This window comes from Cryptomeria japonica, chromosome 3, assembly GCF_030272615.1.
Source record: "Cryptomeria japonica chromosome 3, Sugi_1.0, whole genome shotgun sequence".
Taxonomy (NCBI): domain Eukaryota; kingdom Viridiplantae; phylum Streptophyta; class Pinopsida; order Cupressales; family Cupressaceae; genus Cryptomeria; species Cryptomeria japonica.
Genome location: NC_081407.1, coordinates 944746250 through 944771925, shown reverse-complemented (window position 1 = coordinate 944771925; position 25676 = coordinate 944746250). Strand labels below are relative to the sequence as shown.

Here is a 25676-nt window from a genome sequence, read left to right as displayed (position 1 = left end):
AGGCAAATGTTTTTATAGGCCACTTTATCTGAAAATATGATATTATCCAATAAGAACGTGACTAAGAATCTAGTTGTGGATCGAAAGCCATATTTGAGTTGCCCCGTTTAAAGAGTTTGCCATGCTACTGTACTTCATATAAAGCGTTTGGTGTCGTTCCCGCTAAAACATATCAACGATCGATCAAAGCTACATTTGAAAACCGTGTAATATTTCATCAATTTTGTTTTTCTCTGCAATGCATTTCTACACTCAAGTAATTGCAAAACGAATGCTAACAGTTTTTGCTGAATAATTCATGAAAATCGAAGGTTAAAATGCGACCAGAGTCCAACATTTAAGAATAAATTTTACTGCAAGGTTGAATTCGACTTCAATGGATGCCGCAATACCTGCATTTATGACGGAAGATGTTGAAGCAGATAGCGCTTGGTCCGTTTACTTTCCAGACGAGGATCTTGCCGAAACAGACCGCAGGGTTAAACTCATTGGATCTCTCATTGAATTTATTAATTCACACGGCGATTATCTCCTTCATCAGGTAACGCATCTCTTTTTATTGTCCTCTTGTTTTGTGAAATTTTGATTTTCACTGAGCTTTATTTTTCTAAATTTTATCTTCCGTCTTTTATTTTCTTCTTTTGTTAAATTTATTTCTCGGATTGAAAAGCCTCTGCAGTCAAGTTTACTTTCATTCGTTGTAGTTTCAAGGCTTTGTGTTTTGGCTGGGATTGGATTTGAACCTGGGCGTTTTCTCTGAGCATTTATTTTAATGATATTCTTAGTTTGGAGGGCAGCTGTCAAGAATAGTCCTGTTAATTATAATAGTTCTGTTTCTTTGCTAACGAATTTAATGACGTAGTTAGAGCAAGGGGAAATGTGACGGAAAAGATTTAGGATTTTAACATATACGGTTCAGAATTAGGATTGGCATTCCATGAATCCTAACACGGCTGTTCCTTTAAGTCTTAGTGCTGGAATCATGATTCCAGGCATATCAAGAAGTTGAGCAAGTGAACGAGTAAAAAAACACAAAAAGAGGGATAAATACGAGGAATTGTCATGGATAAAGCTATTCTGGATAAAATATTAACAACTTTGGGGCTGTCCATTATTATCTCAACCAAGTCAACAAGAATTACAAGCATATTGAATTTGGTCTAGCGAATTTATCTTTTCTGGACAAATCTGTGTAATTTACCACTATTTCCTACTGGTACTTACTAAACAAATTTATTAACTGATGAATTTCTTTGTGAGAGGGATATGTCCAGGTGAGGAATTTTCACCAATTCGGTTGTTCCTGTTTTGCTGCCGATACCCCAGGTGTCAGGATTGCCACATAATCTTCCTTTGCCTCCGTATCGTCTGTTCAATTCTCTGTATATTATGTATATCTAGTTTTCTTGCCTTCAACGCGTGAATGAGACATGTCTCGAGTTCATCTTGGTCATACAAGCTATGAGCGGGTTGTTTGTTTGAGCAAACTGAAGTTTATGACGATGAATGATCATAATCCAATCGCAACTCACCAATAGGGAGGCTTTTATTCCCCAAAATCTTCAGAAATAATAAAGCGAGGGAACAATTCCCTCACTTTGACTTTTACATACCACTTGGATTTGCATGGCAGTTGGGTTCTTCAAGTCACCTTGTCCATCTTCATTCTCGCCTTTCTTTTATGTCCATTCCTCGCTTTGCAGCACATCTTTGTCCAACTCCTTCTGAGCATTTTGTGCAAACTATTCAATGTTAATAATAGGCTGTCTTTTATTATACTACACAGTACACACAACTCGAAGAGATGTAAGTTCTCAACTTTCACAACTGAATATATCTTCATACAACGATAATCTGCGAACATCGGGCTTATAACCCTTCTGAACTCCAATTAACAGATTTTAGCGCTAACCCTCAGCAACAGTCACACTCAAAACGTTATTTACCACTTAAACCACATGTAAACAATATAATGCATATGCCCGAGAACATCAGACGTGATGTAAACATGTAATACAGGACACAGACATATCACAAGAAATATGAAATGCCATATACAGCTGGAGAAAACCATTAAATGGGTGAAAAACTCCAAGAAGAGTATGCATCCAAGCATCTTAACACTATCTCAATCAACATGCAGATGTTGCATTGCTTAAGTGGCTACATGGAGCCATTACAACAAGTTTTTAGCCCCTTCACCCTTGCTTTGCCCCTGCAAGTATCAAAAACCTTGAATACATCCAACTAATTTTACAAAATAAGCAATCTGATAGATACGATGAAGAGTCAATCCCATTCCAAATGTGGAGAGACAACTCAAAACCTTACAGCTTTCCTAACACATAAATATGAAAAGCCATATGCCAAAATGGAAGATCGGATGTTAAAGTTACTTGAATTCCACTCTTTGTTTGTATTAGAATGAGTTTGCCACACTGTAATTTTCTCAATCTGACAATCTTAGGAAATAGATGAATTTTCAAATATGTGCAAGCTGAATTGATAGACAAATACCAAACGTAGGTGCCAATCCTACTGAAATTAATGCTGATTAGCGGTATGACAATTGCAAATGCCAAAAACTCTTATCAGCCAAAATACTCAACTCCCAACAGTGGATTCAAACCCTTCCGATCTGATATGATTCTTAGAATACCCTCCAATGCAAAAAGAACCAATTACTACAACAAATTTAAATTATCTATGGATTGTTATAATTCTGAAACCCTCATTCAGTCAAACATGATAGATCTGATTAACAAATGTATTTTTTGATTTACATAATTAGAATAAATGCAAATGCCTAACAACTCTATTGAACTTCAACAAAATCAGATATTTTTTATAGTGAATGTTTGTGATACTGGTGCAACCCTTAATTGATCAATAAACTGAACCAACAACTTTCCAAATATTAACATCACAATTTTATTGTACAACTATATGGACATAGTTGTTGGTGATAGTAGATGCTCCCCACAGATAATTGGGACCCATGGCTGTTGTTGCGTTCCAATGCTAAAGTGGTGCAGCAGCCTTTAGTCTTCCCCTTTGTTCTGTGTTGCTTCTGTCATGATGGCTTAAACCCTTCTGATGAATATGATGGCAGTGGATATCAAGTGGAAAAGGATGGCATAACAGCAGAAACAAATGACACTCTTTTGGAAAATGCTAACAAATACCTACCAATCTGATTACTTGCTGATATTCAATAGGGCTATTAGCATAAATGTGATGCAGCAACTTGTAGACTTGAAAACTCAGCCAAATATGCTGATTTGATGTTGTGGAATAAGTATGCAAATATGACTTGAAGTAATCATAATCAATAAGTCCAAATGAGATCCTTGAATATAATTGATTCAAATGGAGATGAGGGTTTTTGCTCTCAAATCCAACTATGAAAAATCAAGGGGGTTTTCATCCTTTGGATCTCCAACACTTTGGCTTTTCATCTTTGAATGGTTCAAACTCCAATTTGGAAGGAAACGACAAATTGACAAGATGGGATGATTTGCTTTGAACAATGCTTTTTTTATAGTTGCCTTTGGGCCGTCTATTTGAATTTACTTTTTTTCCTTCCAAGGATCTAAAAATACTTTTTAAATTATAGAAAGGAATTTTTGAATCATATATGCTTCTTAAATATTACATAGGTCCTATAATAACATTTAAGTTGCCTTTTTGAAATAAAGAGATTGGGCCTACTAAAATATTATTATTATTTTCCTTATTTCTTTCCTTAGCCTATGAGAAATAAAGAATATACTATGGGTCCTTACATTATTCCTTTAGTTTTGAAAGGGGACATGATATTGCTATGAAATAATTTGCTACTTCTATCAAATTTGCGAGGGCAAATACATGTTCATTGCTTGTACAAAGCCGTGAACTTACCAATCTTGATTTTTTTGGTCATTCTATAATTAACAACTCTAAATGAAGGCTTGTTAGACATGTTCCATACCTTCTTTAATCAACCTTAGCGTTTTTTAATTCTTTCACACTATTATTATGATGAACTCCATTGTCTAGCTTCTTGCCAACTCTTTGATGATTTAGGAATTATATGACCCCGATGGTCCAACTATTTAGATCCAAAGTTCTGGATCAAAGGGGGATAGGTCTATATAAATGTAGTAGATCTCATTTGCTTGAAAATCACAAATGGACCTTAACCAATTAGGTTAGCTTCTCAGTTTGACCTTGGAGAATTTATTTGCTCAAGTAAAGTCATACTTTGTCCCTAACTCAAAACTTGTGGCTGTCCTGTCCTATTTTGATCATCATTGCTTTATACTTAGCTTGAGATGTCTATTGTACCCATTTGATATTTTTTTTTGTCACGTGTCAAGTTTTGAGCCAAATTCTGGTATTTCTGTCAAAACAAGATGAAATCCATGAAGGATTGATAGAGACTTACCAAGGTGTATCACATCTTGTGTGAATGGTTGCACACCATTATAAGGGATGGAAATTTTTTCAAGTCTTGAAAACTTGTGGTCTAGACCATAGTTGAAAAACTCGGACTCGGCAATGACTCAGCAAGCCCAAATTTTTTTAAAAACTCGGCACTCGCCAAAACTCGGGGAAAAACTCGGCAATACTCAACAACTTTATTGAACATTTGAAAATACATTTTTAAAAAATATATTATTCAAAAACACACATTTACACCAAATTTGTATAACATATATTGATTTCCATGATATATATATCAAAGTCTGAGTTAAATACATAGCATAAACCAAAAAACAAGTGCAACATGTGAATAAGAGCTCAATACATATCAATGTATCATAGTGACATAGAGTTATAGACCACAAAACACAACCTCTGGAATTCTGATTACTTATCAAGTTCAAGTTTTGGTATCAATGAAAATGAGAAATCATTAATTGCGCCTACGACTAAAACTCAAAACAGATTGTTGCTGCTGGGGGGGTGGTGCTGAAGTAGTGGCAACATCCTCAATAGGTGCCTTTGCTGCATGATCAACCTCGCACTCCTCCTCGTCACGTGCTGCCACTTCCGCATCCCATTCCTCTCCTGCCCTCTCCAACTCATCTAGCTGCTCATCACTAAGGAATGGATCCAAATCATTATCAACATCATCAAGAGCAGCAACCCATTTTGCTGAATATGGATCAATGTCATCCAAGTCAAGTGCCTCATGTGAATCTTGCCCTTTCACCTTCTTCTCATGCAATCGAAGGTTGTACTGCACATAGACAAGATCATTCAAGCATTGTTGAGTCAACCTATTGCGCTTTTTTGTGTGGATGGCCTCAAAAACACTCCAGTTGCGCTCACAACCTGAAGCACTACAAGGCTGCGATAATATGCGGATGGCAAGCTTTTGAAGATCAGGCGCTGTGGCACCATAATCTTCCCACCACAAATCTGCAAAGATAAAAAATATCATTTATAACCTGCAAAGATTTTAATAATCTTAAAGAGAGAAGTAAATGGTAAAATAAAATTAAACATATGTTTTTTTTACCTGGTTGTAGGGTGTCTCTCCTACGTTTGCAATCAGGTGAAGAAAACAATGGCCCTGTGGCCTTCTTATAGCTCTACAACTCATCAAGTATCAGGTCTCGAAGGTTCTCATCATCAACTAATCTCCGAATGCACGTGTCAAGGCCAACTTTAACCTCTACATCTGCTCTGAAACTCGGGGAGTAGAAAAACTTGGGATTCAAGTAGTAGGCAGCAGCATGAATATGCTGGTGGAGTTGATGGTTCCACCTCCGATCAATTATGCGCCATATGGGTTCATACTTGGTCTTGTTTGACCCATACAAGTGTTGAATCGCCTCTTTGGCCTTATCCATGGCCTCATATAGATACCCCATGGAGTTATGATCCCCATCCACCATTCGTAGCACCCTCACCAACGGTTCCAACACCTAGATATAAAAAATTTAACAAAATCAGCATATTGTAATATTAGACAATTAAATAATAAACCATCAATTAAAGTTGCAAAACTTACATTGATGATCTCGTCCACCATCTTGGCAAAATTAAAATAAAAAATGGCAACCACAACCTTCTCTGCTTCAGGCTTCGTAGCATAAGGATTCCCCAACCATCTTTCACTCACAAACATCCGCTTCAAGTTGGGCAATGCAGCTAGTATGCTTTGCAAGGTGAGGAAATTGGTAGCAAAGTGTGTGACCCCCGATCGCACAAGATCCTTACCATCAGTGTGCTCTCTCATAAGATTCGGAACCCATGTGTGATTGTAGATATATTTGGTGATATTCCTTCCATCTTCAACCACTTTCTTCACCCAACTTAGTTTCCCTATGTCTTCAAGGAGCAAGTCAAGACAATGGGCAGCACAAGGGCTCCAAAATAATGTCGGATGCCTAGCCATTAGAAGTTTGCTGGCTGCCACATATGCAGCTGCATTATCAGTCACAACCTGGACGACATTCCACACTCCCACATCCATCACCACCTCATCCAACATGTTGCACAAGGTCTCTGCATTCTTCACTTCATTAGCGACATTGGTTGATTTTAAAAATACTAATTGTCCCCCTTGAAGCAACTAGAAAGTTGATGAGTGTCCTATTCCTACCATCCGTCCACCCATCATAAAGAATGGTGCAGCCATTCTTTTCTCAAATACTCTTTTGCTCTTCCACTAATGCGTGAATGTTTTGGACCTCATCCTGCAATAACGGCCCACTCATCTCATAACGACTTGGGGACTTGAACCCCTCACCAGCCACAGTCAATGCGTTGACCAAATGGTCCCAATATGGACTAGAAACAACATTGAACGAAATATCATTGTAGATCCAAAATCTAGCTTACGCCACCTTTGCCTGTTGGTGAGCCTCTTTATTCCATGCAGTGCCTTGCAATCCAGGTTGTGCACCAGGAGTGTTACGTGGAACAAAGTAGCTTTCCATATGGCTGCCCACACTTCCCGTTCTTCGTATCCGTGGCCCAAGGGAAGAACTAGATGCCCCCACATCTATATGTGACCCTATAGAACTCAAATCTGCCCTTGGGGTTGCCATTGCTTCTGCTATTCTCTTTTTTGTTGCCTTCCTTTGATCATATGCTTCAAGCATTGCTATTGCATCCCTTGTAGCCTCTTCAGGACATTTAGTACATGGTCTGATATCTCGGCATTCAATCTCTGCAAGGTGATATTTGAGCCGATTAATGCCACCTTTCATAAGCTTAGTTCAATGGATACAAATGACTTCTCCACATGTTGGACCTGGTGTCGCATGTTTCCAACAGGGGTCTCTCTTCTTGTCACCACCTCTACCCGCAAAAGCCATTTTCTTTCAAAAAAATAGGAAGATAACCTAGCAAAAGAGAGAGACGACATTTAGGGAAAATAAAAAATTTGATCATAAACTTATTACACAATGAAGTTCTAAATATTGACTGTTAACTGTTTAATTATAAAACTTATTTTTGATCATAATTTATTGACTGTTAACTCTTTAATTTACAATCACTGAATCAATATTAACTGTTTGATTATAATATATATTCTATATTTTATTATAATTTATAATTTGTATTTATTAAATACAGAATCACAGATTATAAATTATGATTTCCACAAAAATAAATCTGCTGTTGAGTTTTAATCGCCATGTTTTATTTCATTTTTTAAACCTAAAAGAAACCTCTTGTGCCTATATTTAAAAATTAAAACTACGTTCAGAGACTAAATTTCCTGAGTTAATAATTATTATTTGGTTAATAATTTTATAACAAAATTGGGATTTTATGTTGCAAATTACTTTCTCAATATATTATTTGATGAATATAATATGTATTTGATGAATATAATATGCCATTCAATGTTAAAATTTAAAATCGTATGGATGGTTTTAACTTTTTATTTCAACACTTAAGAAATGTAAGTGCTTATTCTGTTAACTGCGCATAAAGTAAATAACTAAATAATTGTTAAATTTTTACTGAAATATGCTTGCTATTTGCTAAAAGCCTAAATTGAAGACTCAAAAGAGTCAAAACCTTACTTGATCGATGAGGACAAAAAACTATGAAATCGTATACTATTGTGCAGGTTTATTTCGCATCCAAAAAAGCCGGAAATATTGTCGCACGGCGGGAGGGAATGATTAAAATCTTTTAGGTTTTTTTGTTTAAGTGAAATTTTTTTTAACACTACCGTTTTTATCCCTGAAATGCACGATTTTCCAGCGAGTATTGGCAGTTAAAATAGTGGCGAGTTAGGGCAAAACTCATTCGCGAGTCACTCGCGAATGAGTTTGACGCGCGAGCTTGGTCTAGACATTGGCATTCTTTTGATTGAAGATGGGTAGGATTCCTTGGCAATCGTGATTTATTTCAATTTTGATTTTTATATCAGTTTTCATCATTTCAACAACAATCTCTATCTTAAACATTGCATTCATCTACATCATTTCAGTAGAAAAGTAATTTTTGAGAGAATTATTCATTAGATTTTGATAGAAGTGTCTGTTTTCATTTGAAATACGCAAGGCCATAGTTTGGCATGCATTCCATCAAGGGGTTTAAAAATTTGGAGGTGTCCAAATATGTATGTCTTAATCTACTGGGCACCCTTTTGTATACAGATAGATTTTGTAAAACAAACAAAAAGAAATGCGTGATACTATTGTTTTGTTTGTATGCTAGGGCATTGATAGAAATTTTCAAAGTGAGAAATTGTGTTTGTTTACATTGTTGCATGCCATGGAATGTGAGGGCAGGTATTGAAGTTGTCAAAAATTGTATTTGCATACGGTCACAAACAAATCAAAGGTGAAAAAAATGTGTCTTTGAGTTGTGCATGTTTGAGTTAAAAGTTGTACACACATAGGTAGAAGCATGCAACCTAGGTAAGGAAATTAAGTTTGTATTTAAATCATGAAGTTGCAAGTCATAGGCGTGAGCATGTCTATACAAGGAAACAATTTGCCAAAAAACTAGGATGTGCAACTTCACTCGATGGCATATGCCAATTGATGAAAATAAATTTGAGTTTGTAAAGTTGTGTAAACCCATGTCCTTGTGTGTATGTGTTTGAGTGAGTTGACTAAGTATGTGTACTGTCCTCTTTCTAATAATATAATTCAGGGACCCAAAATCTAATGTCCCCTTCTTAGTAGGGAGTAACCAGTGGTCCATTAGCTTATTCTGGAAACCCGCAGGCTGACTGGTATGAGGAACAAGGGTTTCCTATTTTTGTGGAGTTTTGTGAGAGCAAATTGATGATGATTTGGTAGGGATTCTTCAATTCTGATTGTGGATTCCTTCTGGGCTTTTTGAGAACTTCACAGAGGTATAACATGCATCTTGTTCTGAAGTGGTTTTTGAACTTACTATTTTTAGTAAGTTGGTGGCAGCTGATTGGATTTTGAGCTTTTTCTGGGTTTTCCGAGCTCATTCTCAGGGTTCGACGAGCATGTTTTTCGGAGTTGTTTTCATGACTTACTATTTTTAGTAAGTGTCAGCTCATGCAGTGCTATTTTTGACAGTCTTGAGCAGAGCTCCAATCCAATTCAGATTAGTGTTTTTTGCACTCCAGTTCACATGGTTGATTTGGCAACGATCAGTGGTTGATTTATAATTGCTTAATTGAATATTATTACTTTATCCTAAAGTTTAATATTTAATAATTTCACTGATTATTTTTGGGCGGAACGATTTAGGAGGGAAAAATAATATCATTTATCCTAAGCCATATTTTATTTCCTAAGTCAGGTATTGGTGTCAAAATGCATATATTTCATGTATTTAATATTTTTTATGCTGCAAGTGTATGCCTTGGGAAATGTGCAACTAGGCATACTTGGAAAAGTGGACGCCATGTCTTGAGGGGGTCATGTAATGAAATGAAATGAATTTCAAGTGAGTTTGGCGCCATTTGCATTTGAATTTCAGATTCAGAAATCTATTAATACAGAGTTGGGCGCCTCATTTGGACATCTTGGAGAAAATATACCGTTGTGTTGCCAGAATGGTGAATGAATTTGAGCTTCGAAGTTGTGGCTTCCTAGCTTGCACAGTTTCGTACTTGAGATATAGTACCGTTGATGTGTTTTTCATGCACATGCAAACACAAAATAAAATACCAAGGTATCTTATCCTCTCTTGAACAAAGTTATTCGAATGTTGAAGATTTGCCCAAGGATCAATCAAAATAACTCCAAGGTTCTTATATGTAGGGTCTCTACGTGTGGATAAGCTCTGTTGGTGTGATGTGATTATGCTGGAATCACAAGGGGACTTACGATTGTACGCCTGATTGCTTGATTTGCTAGAACTCAAGTCCTATTTACTAATCGGGATAATAAAGAAATAACCAAAAGGTGCAGGGTTTAGAGAGTCTATTCTAGGATCTAGAATGTAAGAATATAGATGAACGACTAGGTGGAGTCCTACTGGGTTGGGTCTCACCATTAGGTTGAACAATCAGACACCAATTCAGTGCGATCTTCTAAGGGATGCTTCAAATATATTCAAATTGTACACCATCAAACACTGATCACCATTCAAGTTAATGCATGAACAATAGACTTGTAACGACTCGAGATTAAGCTCATTCTATGCCAGTTGACCACGCAGGGCGTACTTACAGTCAGTAAGAGGCTAGTGGTTTGGACTAGGCGGATTCCATGCGAGTGCATTCAATAACTTCCTTCATTCAATCTAATCTTTTACCATCTAAAATGAAGATTCAACAAGAAACCATGCATATTGCAAAGAAACAACACACTTCACCATAACTTCAATGAAAATGGAGTTCATTTACAATCAAGGCAACAATTTCTTGCCTTCTCTTCCTACTCTACTCTAATTTCTATTCTATTTGCTATTCTATTCTTCTTACCATTAGCTATTAACTATTAATTATTCTAACCTCTATTAGCTAACTATTAACCTTTACAAATAAAGAGCTAGAGCTTTATATAGTGAGCTCTTTACAATTCAATGGCTAGGATTACAAGATGGAAACCCTGATTAGGGTTTGTTACAACAAACTCCCTTAGCCAATGAGAAAATTACATTTAATATTTGAGAACCAATAGGAAACAGGGGTAGGTACATCAAAGTTTGTGCCTTCATGAGTAGGCGTGATTCACTGAATCTGGACACGTTGATGTGGACCCTTCTGACTGGAGGAATAGTGACTGGGATGCCACGTTGTCTGGTACTTGCTCTGTGATGACCTTGGTCGATCCTCCTTTGTCTTTGATGTACTTGATGAGAAGCACACCTTTCCTTGGCTCTCCTATGCTTGATGAAGCCTTCTTCTTTATCAAGTCTTTCCTTCTTCTCTGGTAGCTCACCTCGCCTTGAAGTGTTTGTAAGATCCTTCTTTCTGACATCCTGTGGTTTCTCCATGTGGTAGAATGAGGTCTTTGAGGATGGTTAGCTCCATTGCTTGCAACTCCTTGAACACTTGAAGTCCTTCAACTTGGAAGCACTTTGAGTCCTCTCTCATGCATTTGAAGTGTCCTTGATGATGATAAAACTTGAAGAGGCCGCCCTTGTCCTGGCCTGATCTTCCTCCAACTTGGTCCTGTTGACTTGCAAAACAAACAAAAGATGATTAAGTATACATAATATATTCATTCTAACATAGCATTTCTTACCTTAAATCATCAACAAGAACGCATTAGGATTAATTTCGCTCTGGACCCTCTCCAAGAACCTAATGAAATTTGTTGTGGACCCTCTAAAAGGGTCAGAAGCAAATTTTGCATTTTGCACAAATTCTTCACTTTCTCATCATTTTTTTATACTTCAATTGTCTCCAAGGCATGATAACGTCCTAGTTGAGGTTCCAAGGCATGAAATTAGTTCATATTTGAAGCAAAAAGGAGGGTCTTAGAAAAATTCGCTCTGGTCCCTTTGTGAGGGTCATGAGCGAAATTGTCTTTCATGCTAAATTTTCCTTCATAAAAATTCATTCTCATCCTTTTCTCATAAAAAATAAGTCTTTTGCCCTAAAAAATGCTTAGGAATAGGCTTTGCTCAAGGGCTTAGGCAAGGTACAAGACCTCCAAGAAAATTCGCTCTGGACCCTTTGGAAGGGTCAAGAGCGAATTTTGGTAAATAGGGCTTAGGCATTGATAAAATTTCCTCTTAGCTTGCTTGTTCATCTAATTTAGCTTCAAACCATCTTAGGAAAGACCTTGAGGGCAATTTGTTTTAAAATTGGGAGGAAAGTAAACGTTTTTGAGAAATCCGCTCTTGTACCTTTGGAAGGGTTAGGAGCGAATTTGTTCCTCTAGGCCCAATTCTTCCTTCTTTTCATTCATCTTTACCTTAGACTTGACTTTTGAATTCTTTTCTTGCCATGCATGACCACCATTCAATGTTTCTAGTGAGGGATTAGGTCCTTTGGAGAATTTCGCTCTGGATCCTTTGGAAGGGTCAGGAGCTTAGAAGAAATTCGCTCTAGACCCTTTGAGAGGGTCAAGAGCGAAATTTGTCATTCAGTTTCAATTCCATAATTTCCTTTGCTCCAATCCACTTCTCAAGGCAAGTATACATCAATCCTCTCTCCACCATGCCATAGGAGCAAAAACTTTGACCAAATCAAGGAACCAATATGGGTTTTAGGCAGGAGAATTTGCTCTGGACCCTTTCGAAGGGTCAAGAGCGAAATTCTTCCTTTGATGCCATTCATCTTCCATTCATCATTTCTTTGCCTTGAACTTAACTTTTCAAACCTCCTTCTATCACCATCAAGTCAATTTGCCCTCAATTTAGCTTAAAACAACATCTTTTGGGTGCATTAGGCGAAATAGGTAGTCCTTCTAGGAATTTCGCTCTGGACCCTTTGGAAGGGTCAGGAGCGAAATTTGCTTTTCTAGACTCTATTCACACTCAATTCGCCTTGGACTTGTCTTTTCCACCCTTACCCTACCAAGATCAAGTCAATTGCCTTCAAAAATGCTTGGGAATGGATTAGTTCAAAGGTTTGAGCAAGGTACAAGGCTTCTTGAAGAAATTCGCTCTGGACCCTTCGAAAGGTTCAGGAGCGAATTTGCTGCTTTAGGGCTCAATTCACACTTCATTTTACTTATAACTTTGCCTTAGGCTTGAACTTTGATCCTTTCCTTTCCATACTTGAGCCAAATTGCCCTCAAAGTGATGTCCACTCAATGTTTTTGGTGAGAAATTAAGCCTTTCTAAGGATTTCACTCTGGACCCTTTGGAAGGTTCAGGAGCGAATTTTGAAGGATTAGTCTTGGACATCAATCGAACATTCAAACTTCACCTTCACTCACATTGCCCTGGCCTTGGAACATGCTAACAAATCACCTTAAGGAGGCACCTAGTTCAAAATGTTGGATCAAAAGCACATCCTGACAATTTCGCTTAGGTACCCTTGGAAGGACAGGATCTAAAGAGGAATTTTGCTCTGGACCCTTTGGAAGGGTCAGGAGCGAAATTTTGCTTTTTAGCTCAAATTCTCCAATTTTCCTCATCTCACTTGGTTGCAACTCACTTCCAAAGGCATGGATAGATCATTTTTCATTCACTCAAGGCGTGGAATCAAGGATTTTAACCCATGTTAGAAGCAGGAGAGGTTTTTAGAGAAATTCGCCCTAGACCCTTTGGAAGGATCAGGAGTGAATTTTGCAATAATGCTCAAATTCTTGACCTTTTCTCCAAATTTCCAAGTCTAAGTTTGTCCAAGGCATCTCCAAGGGTGAATTGAAGCTAATTTCCCCCCAATCCATGCCTTAAAGTGAAGTTTTAATCCAAAATAGGAAGGCAAAGAGAGCTAAGGAAGATTTCACTCTTGTCCCTTTGAGAGGGTCAGGAGCAAAATTGAGGTTCTCACTCAAATTCCTCATTGTCCACGATCAAAAATTTGCTCAACTTAATGTCCAAGGCATCCTTGACTTGACTCAATGGCATAGGTCTCAAAAGGCAAGACTCCTAGCATGATACAATGACTTCCTCAAACTCAATCAAACTCGACCCTAGAAACAAGACCCAGGCCTAACCAAGGGAAGGGTTTCAAAGAGGCCCTGACCTGGACCACCTACTGACCCACTTCAATTCAAGCAGACCCTGCTATCTCCAATGATCTCTCTGGCAACTCACCAATGCAAAGTTTAATAATCAAGAACCTAAAAGACTAAGCCAGGAAGACCAACCCTAGAAAGCAAAAAAGCAGGGGTCCCCATTTGCAATGGGACAATGTGTGAATACGTCACAACAAGTACCTAGCTGAGTAGTGTGTTATTGGTGAAGATTTCAGTGTGTGTGTTTTAGAATTTCAGAGTGGAGTGTTTTTCTGTGTTGCTGGTTTGGTGTGGCTGAAGCAAAGAATTGTTCATATCTCCCTGCCTGTGCGACCCATCATTCTGGGTATTGGCTCATTGGAAGTGTATTTGGAGGGCGATCATTCTTCTATTTTGGTGTGCATTCTGATTTTTAGTGGCAAATCGAACTCCTAATGCTGGCCGCCCCTTCCGGGGGATGCCTCGGGTTGCGTTCCACTCTTTGTCAGTGTTTTTGGTGTGGTTTTCTGCTCCTATTTTGGTCGCCTAGATCATATCTCTCGCGATTCGGAGCTGTTTGGAGGAGTTGGTGAGCTTTTCAGTGTTGCTGGACTCTCGCTGGAGTGCTGGTATTTTTATATCAGATTTGTCTAATCGTGTTTTAGCTTGTAATTCTCTGAGTTTTCAGTGTTTTGTTCATTGATACTTCATTGTACTCATCATTGTAATTGTTGGTTAGGAGTACTAACCTCTATCGTATCTGAAGAACTTCATTGTAATTCCCACTGCATAAGTAGAAGAGGCTGGCTTGGCCGCCTTTAATGTTTGTAATTTAGTTTGTAGTTCAGTCCTCCCGCTGCATAAGCGGTCGAGTGATTTTTGTTTGTAATTGTCCTCTCGCTGCTTAAGCGGTTGAGTTGAGTTCGTTTGGTGATAAGTCCCCCCGCTGAAATATCACGGTAGAATGATTTGTGTTTGTTTGTGTTCTTGTTTCCTTGGCTGGTTTATTGCCAAGTTTCCTTGTTTTTACTTGCTGGAAAGTGGAAGGGGCTGGCTTGCTGCCCAATATTGTAGTTAGTTTTTCAGTGTTGCATCTAACGATCCCCTGTCATTGTATGCTCTCACCCTCCCAGTCTGGGCTCTTGGTGATCAAAAGGTGTAGGGTTCTTTTCAGTTGGTTTGGATCGCATTATTCTAAGTTTCTAACCCTAACGGGTGATTGGTGTGTTTGTAAAGCTGTTAAAAAACAAAAAAAAAATTGTTGGGGATATTACACAAAAGCCCATTTCATGTTTCTCGTGGGCTTATGGAAAGTGATGGGAAATTAATTCAATTTAATATTTAGTATTTTGGTATTTTCTGCATTTTCATAAATTGCTTTTTGGAGGTCTTCAGAGCATTTTTGGGCCTTGTTTTGTTTAAAAAATCCTTGTATTTTTCGTTTTCAAGCATAGTTCTTCTTCAAATCTTTCCAGCACATCAAATAAGTTTGATTTTCAACCACTAGGCTAGGAGTTAGGACCTCACCAAGTTGGGGTACCTTTGACGTGTATTTTGTACACGACCAAAACACAGAATAAAATACCTAAGTATCTTATCCTCTCTTGAATAAAGTCTCCGAATGCTGAAGATGTCGCGAAAAGGATCAATCGGGATGACTTCAAGGTTCTTTGCTGTAGGATCTCTACGTGTGGATAAGCTCTCTGTGGTATGATGTGATTTGCTGGAATCACAAGGGGACTTACACTTGATGACTGAACGTCTGATTTGTTGGAATCACAAGTCCTACTAACTAACTGGAAGACAAACAAACGACAAAAGATGCAAGGTTCAGGAAGTTTACTCTACTACCTAGAATGCAAGAAGATGGATGAATGACTTAGTGGAGTCCTACTGGGCTGGGTCTCACCATCAAGCTTGATCAATTCGACACCAACTCAATGCGATCTTCTAAGGGATGCTTCTAATATGTTTAAATCGTACACCATCTGACAATGATCACCATTCAAGAAAATGCATGAAACAATAGACGTGTAACAACTTATGATTAAGCTCATTTGTTCCAGTTGACCACGCAAGGCGTCCTTACAATTAGTAAGAGGCTAGTGGTATGGATTAAACGGATTCCACACAGGTGCATTCAACAATTTCCTTCATTCGATCTAATCATCTACCATCTAGAATTGAAGATTCAACAAGAAACCATGCATATTGCAAGAAACGACACACTTCACCATTAATTCAATGAAAATGGAGTTTGTTTACAATCAATGGCAACAATTTCTTGCCTTGTCCTCCTATTCTACTCTAATTGCTATTCTATCAACTGACTATTCACCTTCTAACTACTAATGACTAACTATTCCTTAACTACCTTCTATTAGCCTTTACAAATGAAGAGCCGGGGCTTATATAGTGCCCTTAATACAATTCAATGGCTAAGATCAATTTGAGATCAATGGCCAAGATTCAATAATGAAAACCCTAATTAGGGTTTGTTACAACCATTACATAACATTTAATGCTTGACCAATGATAAAATTACATCTTTAGGACACATGTCTTCTCTGAAAAATTCGACCAATAGATAGCTGGGGTAGGTACATCGAAGTTTGTGCCACCTTCCATGAGTTAGGTACATTGAATCTGGACATGCTGAGGTGGACCATACTGACTGGAGAAGTGATGACTAGGATGCCAACTCGTCTGACACTTGGTTGATGCAAATTTGATAATGTTGAGAAATTAGCTTTAATTAACTCTTCTGGAACTATCTGCTTCTTCAACGAACCCTTTGCTCTGACTTCTTTTGTCTTTGATTTGCAGGATGATGATGTATCTCGCCTTGGAATGCTGGATTGGAAGAAGTTATTCCTGATGATGCCGGATTGAAGAAGGCCGTCCTTGTCGATGCTTGACTAGAGGAGGTCGCCCTTATCCTTGCTTGATCTTCTTGGAGGAGACCGTCCTTGATTTGGCTTGATTTTCCAATTCCGGGATCTCCATTTGATGCCTACACAAAATATTAAAGTTGGTCTTTTGAGCATCAAACCTCAAAGCATGAAATTTAAGACCTTTCAAAGGTAAAACTTAAGCTATTAATTTGAAAAAAAATCATGATAAATCAAGAACTATACATTTTCAAATTAATCATGAATGGAAATTGGATTTTCAAGGCTTAGATTTTACAAAATTGCAATGGGATCACAATAAGTCTTGAATGAGATCTTCAAAAAAGTAATTCTTCATACCTTCCCTTGAGTATTTAAGTACAAAACCTTGAAAAATGAAGGAAGAAGACTGGATTTTGTTGGGCAAGATTTATAGCCCTCCCTTGGATGAAGTACGCCTCCTTTAGCCTTCAAAAGAGCTTTACCTTCCACTAGCTTCTCCAAAATCTGGAAATTCACCTTCAAACTTGCTTAATTTCACCTTCAATCTTCTGGATTTCACTTCTCAAAATATGCTCTTCAAGTTCGCATGAGAGATAATGCAAGAATGATTTGAATTTGCTAAAGAACCTCTCCCATTATATAGAGCGCTTACCTTGATTCTTGTTGAGGCCGACCTAGCAATTAAGCCTTAAAATAAAATAAAAAACCACCAAGAAGAAGGCCGACTTGATAAATAAAGACAAAATAATGCCTTGTGCGCTCAACCTTTAATTTTTTAATTATTTAAATTAATTTTAATACCTCTAAGATGCTTATTTTGATTATTTCAAGGTACAAAATTAATTTATTAAATTGAAATGTCTTTAATTTAATGCGAATTTGATTTAATCTTCCAAAGGCTTCGAAGTGAGTAAATTTGGTGAATTTTTAAGAATATCATGCTCAAATAATGTAAAAATAAAGAATGCCACTAACTTCGCCTTGGACCCTTGGCAAGGGTCAAGAGCGAACTTTCAATTTAGGCCTTGCATACCTCATTTTTCTTGTCCAAAACTTCATCTAGGCATTTAAATGGCATCTCTCATTGGAGTTTTGAATTTGATTTCATTTGATCTTTAGGAGGAAAGTGTATTTAGGGTTTTTTCGCCCTGGACCCTCAGAGAGGGTCAGGAGCGATTTTGTCCTGCCTAGGCAAAAATCCTTCATCTTTTAATTGTCAATTCTCCTTGTGGGGTAAGCAATGATCTCCTTTACTCATTCCATGCATGCTTGATTTGCTTTTGCAATGCAAAATAGGGGCTTCAAAGATTTTCGCTCTGGGCCTCCAGTGAGGGTCAGGAGCGACTTTTGCAAATTAGGCTAAGATCATCAAGTTTTGGAGGTAAATCCTTGTTCATCATGTTTTGGAGGACCCCTCCACCTTAGCACAACCTTGCCTTAGTGCAATCTTGAAGGGAAGTTGTTGGTTTTGCAAATTTCGCCCTGGGCCTTCAGTGAGGGTCAGTAGCGATTTTGAGTCTTTTGCACAAATTCTTGATCACTTCAACTTCAAATTACCCTCAAGGTGTAGAATATCATTCTTCACTCCCTTTTGAGTCTTGGAAACAAAATACCATCTCGAAATACAAGGGAAGTGAGAACTCTTGAAAATTTCGCCTTGGACCCTTGGAGAGGGTCAGGAGCGATTTTCCCTATTGTCATCAAAATTTGCACTCTCAGCATCTCAATTCCACTTCAAGGCATTGCAAACACCGTTTCTAACTTGTGCCTAAGCTTAGCTTTGCTCAATTTTGGAGAAAAAGGTTGGATATTAGGTGTTTCGCCCTGGGCCTTGAGTGAGGGTCAGGAGCGATTTTGCAAATTCAAGCTTATCCATCTTTTGTTAGCCCTCCAAATTATCTTCAACGGGCAAAACACACCCTTCCTCATTCATTTCAATCATAAAATCGCTTTGTCCTTGCAAGAAAATCGTGCCTTTGAAATTTTTGCTCTGGGCCTTCAGAGAGGGTCAGGAGCGATTTTCTCTTTGTTGCCCAAAATTCACCTTTTTTCAAACTTTCAAACTTTCAAATGCATTCAATAACGTCCAATCTTCTCTCCGGAAAACCCTGCACAAAACGAGTTAGCCAAAATTAGCGAGAAATAAACTTGAACAACATTTTCGCCCTGGACCCTCAGCAAGGGTTAGGAGCGAAATTTACAATCTAGGCTAAATTGCTCAATCTTTTAGTTTCAAACCACTTCACAGGGCAAGGTAAGATCATTTTCAAGGCCAGGAACAAGGTTTCAAATTCAAGCGTGTTGGCATATGATGTCTACAATGAATTTCGCTCTGGACCCTCAGCAAGGGTCAGGAGCGAAATTTCTAATCTTGGCCAAAATTCTTCATTTACTCATTTTTCATCCAAACAAGTGTTTTGTCCTCAAAGATGCCTTGCAAGTCAAAATTTGGTCAAATAAGGCCAGGAATGAGTCCTAGGTTGATTTTCGCCTTGGACCCTCTGGAAGGGTCAGGGGCGAGATTCGCTTTGGACCTCCTGAGAGGGTCAGGAGCGAAATTCGCTTTGGACCCCCAGGAAGGGTCAGGAGCGAAATTTGACTTTTTTGAACTCTCTGTCAGGATAATTTTATGGAATATAACATTTAAGTATAAGAAAGAAGAAAGACTCATACTTTAAGTTATATTCCATATATACTTTCAGGATGTTTGAGAGTGGTTTCAGACCTCCAGGAGTTATATTGCAAAATCTAGTTTTTGGAGGTTTTTCAGTTTCCAGACTTAGTCAAATTTCAGGATCAGGACATTCCAGACTTAGCCAAATTTCAGGATCAGGACTTTCAAACTTAGCCAAATTTCAAGACCGGGACTTTCAGACTTAGCCAAATTTCAGGACCAGGACTTTCAGACTTAGCCAAATTTCAGGATCAGGACCTTCCAGACTTCATCACTTATCAACTTGACCTCACTCAAGTAGAACCTGCTATCCAGGTGATCCCCTTGGCGACACTGAAAACGCAAAGGCTAACAGACAAAACCCTAAAAAGCAAAAAGCAGGGGTCCCCATTTGCAATGGGGCGATGTGTGAATACGTCACAACAGGTACCTGAAAAAATATTTTATTCTTTTGATGGGGTACCAACTTCTGATATTGTTAGTATATTCTATGACAAGCTTTTATGGAGGAGTTACTAGTTACATTTAGTTAGAGGGTTGTTGGAATTTTGGCTGCCCAAGTTTAGCCCCCAAATCTTTATAAATTGGAGGTAGTTTCTTCATTGTTGGCATTTTATTCTATCATACCAAAACTCTATCAAAATAGTTTGAGCCATGCGTTTATCTATCCATTTGAGGATGAAAACCTTGTATTCTTATAGATTTAGAGGAGAAACCCCTTTGGCTTCTTGAGGGAAATCTCATGTAGAGGTTGTATTGTGCACTTCAAGGTTTTGTTAGATTTACAACATAGTTTGTAATATTTGTGATTGCAAGCTTGTGTAGAAGGAAACTACAACATTCATAGTTTATTTGTAGATCTTGTTATCAGATGGCTCACTTTAATTTCCAAGTTGAAACAGCATTTTGTTGTAATTTGATCAATATAAATCTGCTCCAACATTTTGATTCGGTTGATTCCATGTGTGCGAACATTGAATAAATCTATGGCATAGTTTCTGTAAAATCAACAATATGTATTTCAATATTTTGGCTTTAAACTTGTGTAGGGGTAATTTCCATATTTTTTATGTTATATTTGCTGAGTATATTTCAGATCTGAAAATATTTGGTTGAGGACACTGCATTATATGAAAATCTTGTAGATAAATGTCAAGGAGCACTCCGAGAATAGAGGCTGATCATATTTGGACTAAAAGCTATGACCCTTGTATATTGTTACGACCTTTCAAAAACAAGCAGGGTTTGTTACAAATAGGGGGATGCCCAGCAGTGGAATATCTCAAGTTTTTAAATAGAAAAAACAAGGAAAAAGCAACTTGTATGTAGAGGAGAGGGGTGCTGATTGAATCCGACCCTTGATCTTCATTAGTCTTAATCAGCAATGATGGAAGTTCAACTAAAAATGAAAACTTATCATATAAATGTGCATGTCTTTTCATCACTTTGTAATACCTCAAAGTCGCAATGGAGTTTCTTGTGTTTTAACAGTTTTCGTGGCGTATAATTCATTACAAAAAAACAAATAATAAGAAGGTATCATCCTTAATACAAAATGCTTCAAGGTCCATGATGTTTGTGTCTAATGAAGGACAAACTATTTCAAGATATGGGTGACAAGACCTTTGGGGATATTCAGATGTCTAAGGTTGTGGAGGATTAAGAATAATGGTTTCAGTCTCTATAATGATGAATTTCAATTATCATTTCATCTCGATTTGTGAGCAAATACAGTCTTTGAACAGCTAATCTATTCATTTTATGAGAAATATTTCATGTTTTATGATAGAGTTTGAAGGTTTTGAGCTGTTTGTGTTCATAGCATTCCTACAACAACACTGAGTTTTTCAACGTTAGGCAACCTGCTATCAAACTCTACAGTTGCAGACCATTTAAAGTTGCAAATTTAGAGCTAGGGTTTGCTAAAGAAAGGTTTTCAATTTCAAAACATTGTGATGAATTGTTAGAGTTTTGCTGTTTTGTTAGAAGACCCTCCATGATCAGAATAGAGAAGCTTCATTAGAATCACTCCAAGAGTCAACTATCAGAAAATCTATCTTTTGCCCGAGCTAAAAATAGTTGTTGTTTTTGGCTATACCTCTAGTTTTTAAGGAGATGAACATATTTCGAGAAGTCTATTTTTAGAAGTTATTTTTAGGTGAGCTTCTACAAGGCTATTATTAGGCTGATAGTTGTCCACGAGGATTGTTTGTGTTAGATTTAGTATTTATGGTCAAATTCACATAATAAGCTTAGCTTTCTATTGTTAGTGTAGGAGTGCTAGCTTTTTCTTTCACACAAAACACTGTTAAACACAGTAATAAGTGCTCTAGATACTTAGGTTTTATATGTATTAAATATAATTCAATCAATAGAATTTAGTAATGCCTATCTTGCTTCTAAATTGTTGTTGAGATGTTTTGTGTTATTGTGCTTTTATGAGTTGAATATTGCTTAACATTTATTGAAAGCTTTGTATTATAGTAGATGTTAAATTAGTAGTTGTAGCTTTGAATGCAACTATCATGCTTAGCTTATAATACATATGTATTGAGGTAAATTAAGTTGCTTTTAGTGAGCTTGCAAGCTTTGTATTGCAGTTTGACTCAAAATTTGAGATTGTTGTTTTGTATGTAATTCCTTAATTCAATTAATTCAGTTTACTGAAGGGTTTGTATCCTTGTGTTTAAACCTATTCAATCTTTGTGTTGTACTTGCGTTGCTTAGTCTTTACTATGAGCTAAACAACATTAGCGTGTTAGTTATTTTTAAGTTTGTTTGTATTGTATGCTTAAAAACACACCCTTTGATATGTTTGTTACGCTTGAATCATCTCATGAAACATCAGATAGATTGTAAATGACAACTACATATTGTTTAGATTAGTTTAGTTTTTGTTACAGGGAGCTTCTCCTTCTAATTTGAATAAGAGTTCTAATGTACACAATTTTACATTTATGTTTTGTGTTGCATTGGAAGGTACAAATTGAAATAATAACAATCCCTGGAACTTTGCTTGTACTTGAAGATGGATTCGCCTTACTTTGTCAATGAAGTTTCGACTTTTTGTTAGTTTTGAACTTGTCTCTTGGCCATTCCATCACAACATAATATGGGTTAGGAGACAATAAATAAAAAAAATGCATCATTAGAAGACTTATTTATAGAAGTATGGACTTCCTGATCTCAAGAAATGTTGCTTCACTGGACTCTCAATCTGCTCTTGAAAAATTAAAATGTGGACAGTAAAAATGAACTGCAGATGAAAAAATCCAAATTTTATATGGCAGACAGGTGTGTGGTTTTCTGGTGATTAAATCACAGTTTTATCAAATAATGGCCTGTAATCATGGATTCACTGTGATATGTTCTCGAGAAAAAGAACTGCAGTATCTGATTGTCCATGTACCTTGTTGCACATATGGAAAATGCTAACGAAATACACCATATACTAGGGTTAATTGTAGGCAAAGATTGGGTTTTTTAATCCCCATATACTTCTCTTTGCTGTGGGTGGTGGGGCTTAGAGTGTGCTTTGAAGTGATCCGATATGCCAAGCACCATATCATGATTTTGTTCTTAATTGGGAGCTAAAACTTGGAGATTTCAATGAAAAGTTAAAATAACTGATATATATTGAGTGCTTAGAACAAGACAATACCAAGGAAAGGTATGCCTAGAATAAAGTATTTTTCATTTGTCGCGTTTGAAGTTATTCGATGTGTCACTAAGAAATATGTTGCTTAATAGGAATTGATGAGACATGAAGAGTTTCTATTGACCTGTAACAGGTGAGCCATGAAGATGGCTTATGCTTCTTACCTGTAGATTTCTTAGACTTCCAGAAAAAGTGCACAATTATGGAATTCTATGCAGCACTTGAGGTTGTTCCTAAAGAGGCTCTATTGTGCATGGCAGCAGCTATCCATGAGGTATTCCATCATTGATTCTGTTGTTAGTTTTTAAAATTTCTGGTTTTGTTTTGTTTTAGAGTGTTCTTTTCTATGTTGTTTTTGATCTGTGTAGTATTTTACAAATTCCAATGCAAGGAAATAAATCAATTTGAATCAATTAGAAAGTTTACCTTTTTTCTTCTAGCATCTCAATACTTATTTGAAAATGGTTCATTCTGTCAAACAGGTATTATCATGTGGAGACAAGCAAAGAGACTATCCTGGAAAAATTAACATTAGATTATATAATCATCCTGATTCCATGTTGGCACTTAAGAATTTGAAAGCTGCCTTTATTGGTAACTTTTTCTTCTATGTTTTTTATTTTCTGTATTGCTTATTTGAATTAAAGTGTCCAATGTTTTCCAATATTTATACGAACCTCAATTCTGCATAATGAGTTTCACTTTCAAAAGAAATCTGCAGGAAGACTTGTATCAGTGCGTGGCACAGTTGTAAGAATGAGCGTAGTGAAACCTTTGGTGATACAAATGAATTTTTTGTGCACAAAATGTGGATCAACCATCTCACGTCGTTTTTCTGATGGGAAATACTCCCCACCAACAAGTTGTATTCTTCATGGTTGCAAAAGCAAAATGTTTCTTCCTGTCAGATCTGCTGCACAGACACTCGATTTTCAGAAAATCAGGTTTGTTTTCAGGTTTTTAATGATTGGCAATTACTAATAGTTGACCTATTTTACAGAATTTTCTTGAGTAAAACTTAAATTTTCATTGCATGAGATTCTGAAGATAGAAGTGTTGATGTATGTCATAATGCATGCAGAATACAGGAGCTCTTGCAGGCTGAAAATCATGAAGAGGGCAGAATGCCACGAACTGTAGAGTGTGAATTAACTGAAGACCTGGTAGATGCATGCATACCCGGTGATGTGGTTACAGTTTGTGGGATTGTAAAAGTAATCAACACTGACATTGATGTTGGTGGAGGTATAATAGTGAATCTTTATGTTAAGAGCTCTTCTATTTGTTTAGAAATCACATAGCTTTAGAATATCATTTGTTCATTTTCTTAGATTTGATCAAAATATATCTTTCTGCAATTGGTAATTTAATGCAAAAACTCTATTGTTCTCAACTAAAGCCATTAGGCTTAACTATGCATTGGCTGTCCTTTCCTTGGAAAACCTAAGAGGAAGAGGACTGAGAGCATCATTGGGTAAGTTTTAGAGTCTGTGGCTTGTTCTCTATTCTATTCTTAAGCTGTGGGCACATCTTTTTATGCAACTGAAGTGATTTTAAGTTGTGGGCACACCTTTTTATGCAATTTAAGTGACTCTTAGCCTAAAGACTTGATATTTCCCCCTTTTGAGTTTAATGAGTTAAGCGAAATGTACTTTGAGTGTTTTTTATTAAACATGTGCCAAAAAGGACAAGGGGGTGTTGGAAAATAAGGAGCCGAATGGCTCATTTTTGAGGGTTTTATTTGGAGCACTAGATTGGGCTTGCGATGACTCCATGGCTGAGATTAAATCATTCTTTTGGGAGTCATTATATAACATTTTAGGGTTCTCTTGGAGCTCATTATTATGTGATCAAACTTTTTTCTATTGCTACTGCAATCTCTTGGCTCGAGGTTTGAAACCCTTGAGTAACCCTGATTTTGGAGAGACATACGGGCTCCCCCTAGTCAGTAGGGTGTGTTTCGGTGGAAGGGCTTTAGTTTGTGATGCCCTAGCACATCATTTTTAGAGCTGCCTATTCTTATCAGGTTTGCTGTTTTGTGTAACATCTTGATTTTATTTACATGGAAAGTAACTATTTTTACTACAAGATAATGTAAAATGATACATGTAAAATTGCATATGAAAAATTTCTAACATTGAAATAACTTTTCAACTTGCCATGATATAGTTCAATGTATTGCATTAGAAAAACTCTGAAATACTATGATTTACTCATTATGAATAACATAATCTTTTCCTTTCAATAATATCATACATTTCAAATAAACATAACAAAGTTTAGAGAGTTTAGAGTCTACTAGTTTTTGGAATAACTGATCTATATCTCAAGCCTCGATGTAAATCTATAAGATGAAGAGCATCACTCGAGTGCTTTTCCTCCAACTATGGACCTGGCGACCCCCTGCATTCCTTCCTACAGGAAGTGTCCCTACCCTTCACAAG

General features: G+C 37.1%; 1 protein-coding gene across 4 annotated transcripts in view; it reads left to right on the top strand.

Annotated features, from left to right (window-relative positions):
* Nucleotides 1-45: 45 nt before the first annotated feature.
* The window catches only part of LOC131072958 (probable DNA helicase MCM8), a 194022-nt gene continuing 168391 nt past the window's right edge, over nt 46-25676 (top strand). Inside the window, exons 1-6 of one of the 4 annotated variants that reach the window (XM_059217027.1) lie at nt 50-204; nt 312-541; nt 23366-23506; nt 23715-23826; nt 23954-24176; nt 24314-24477. In XM_059217027.1, coding sequence (XP_059073010.1) covers nt 377-541; nt 23366-23506; nt 23715-23826; nt 23954-24176; nt 24314-24477 — 805 coding nt within the window. In that variant the 5' untranslated portion in view covers nt 50-204; nt 312-376. Of the gene's footprint in view, nt 542-23365; nt 23507-23714; nt 23827-23943; nt 24177-24313; nt 24478-25676 lie in introns of those variants that run through there. The other 3 variants (XM_058009278.2, XM_058009277.2, XM_059217029.1) reach the window with 3 other exon arrangements.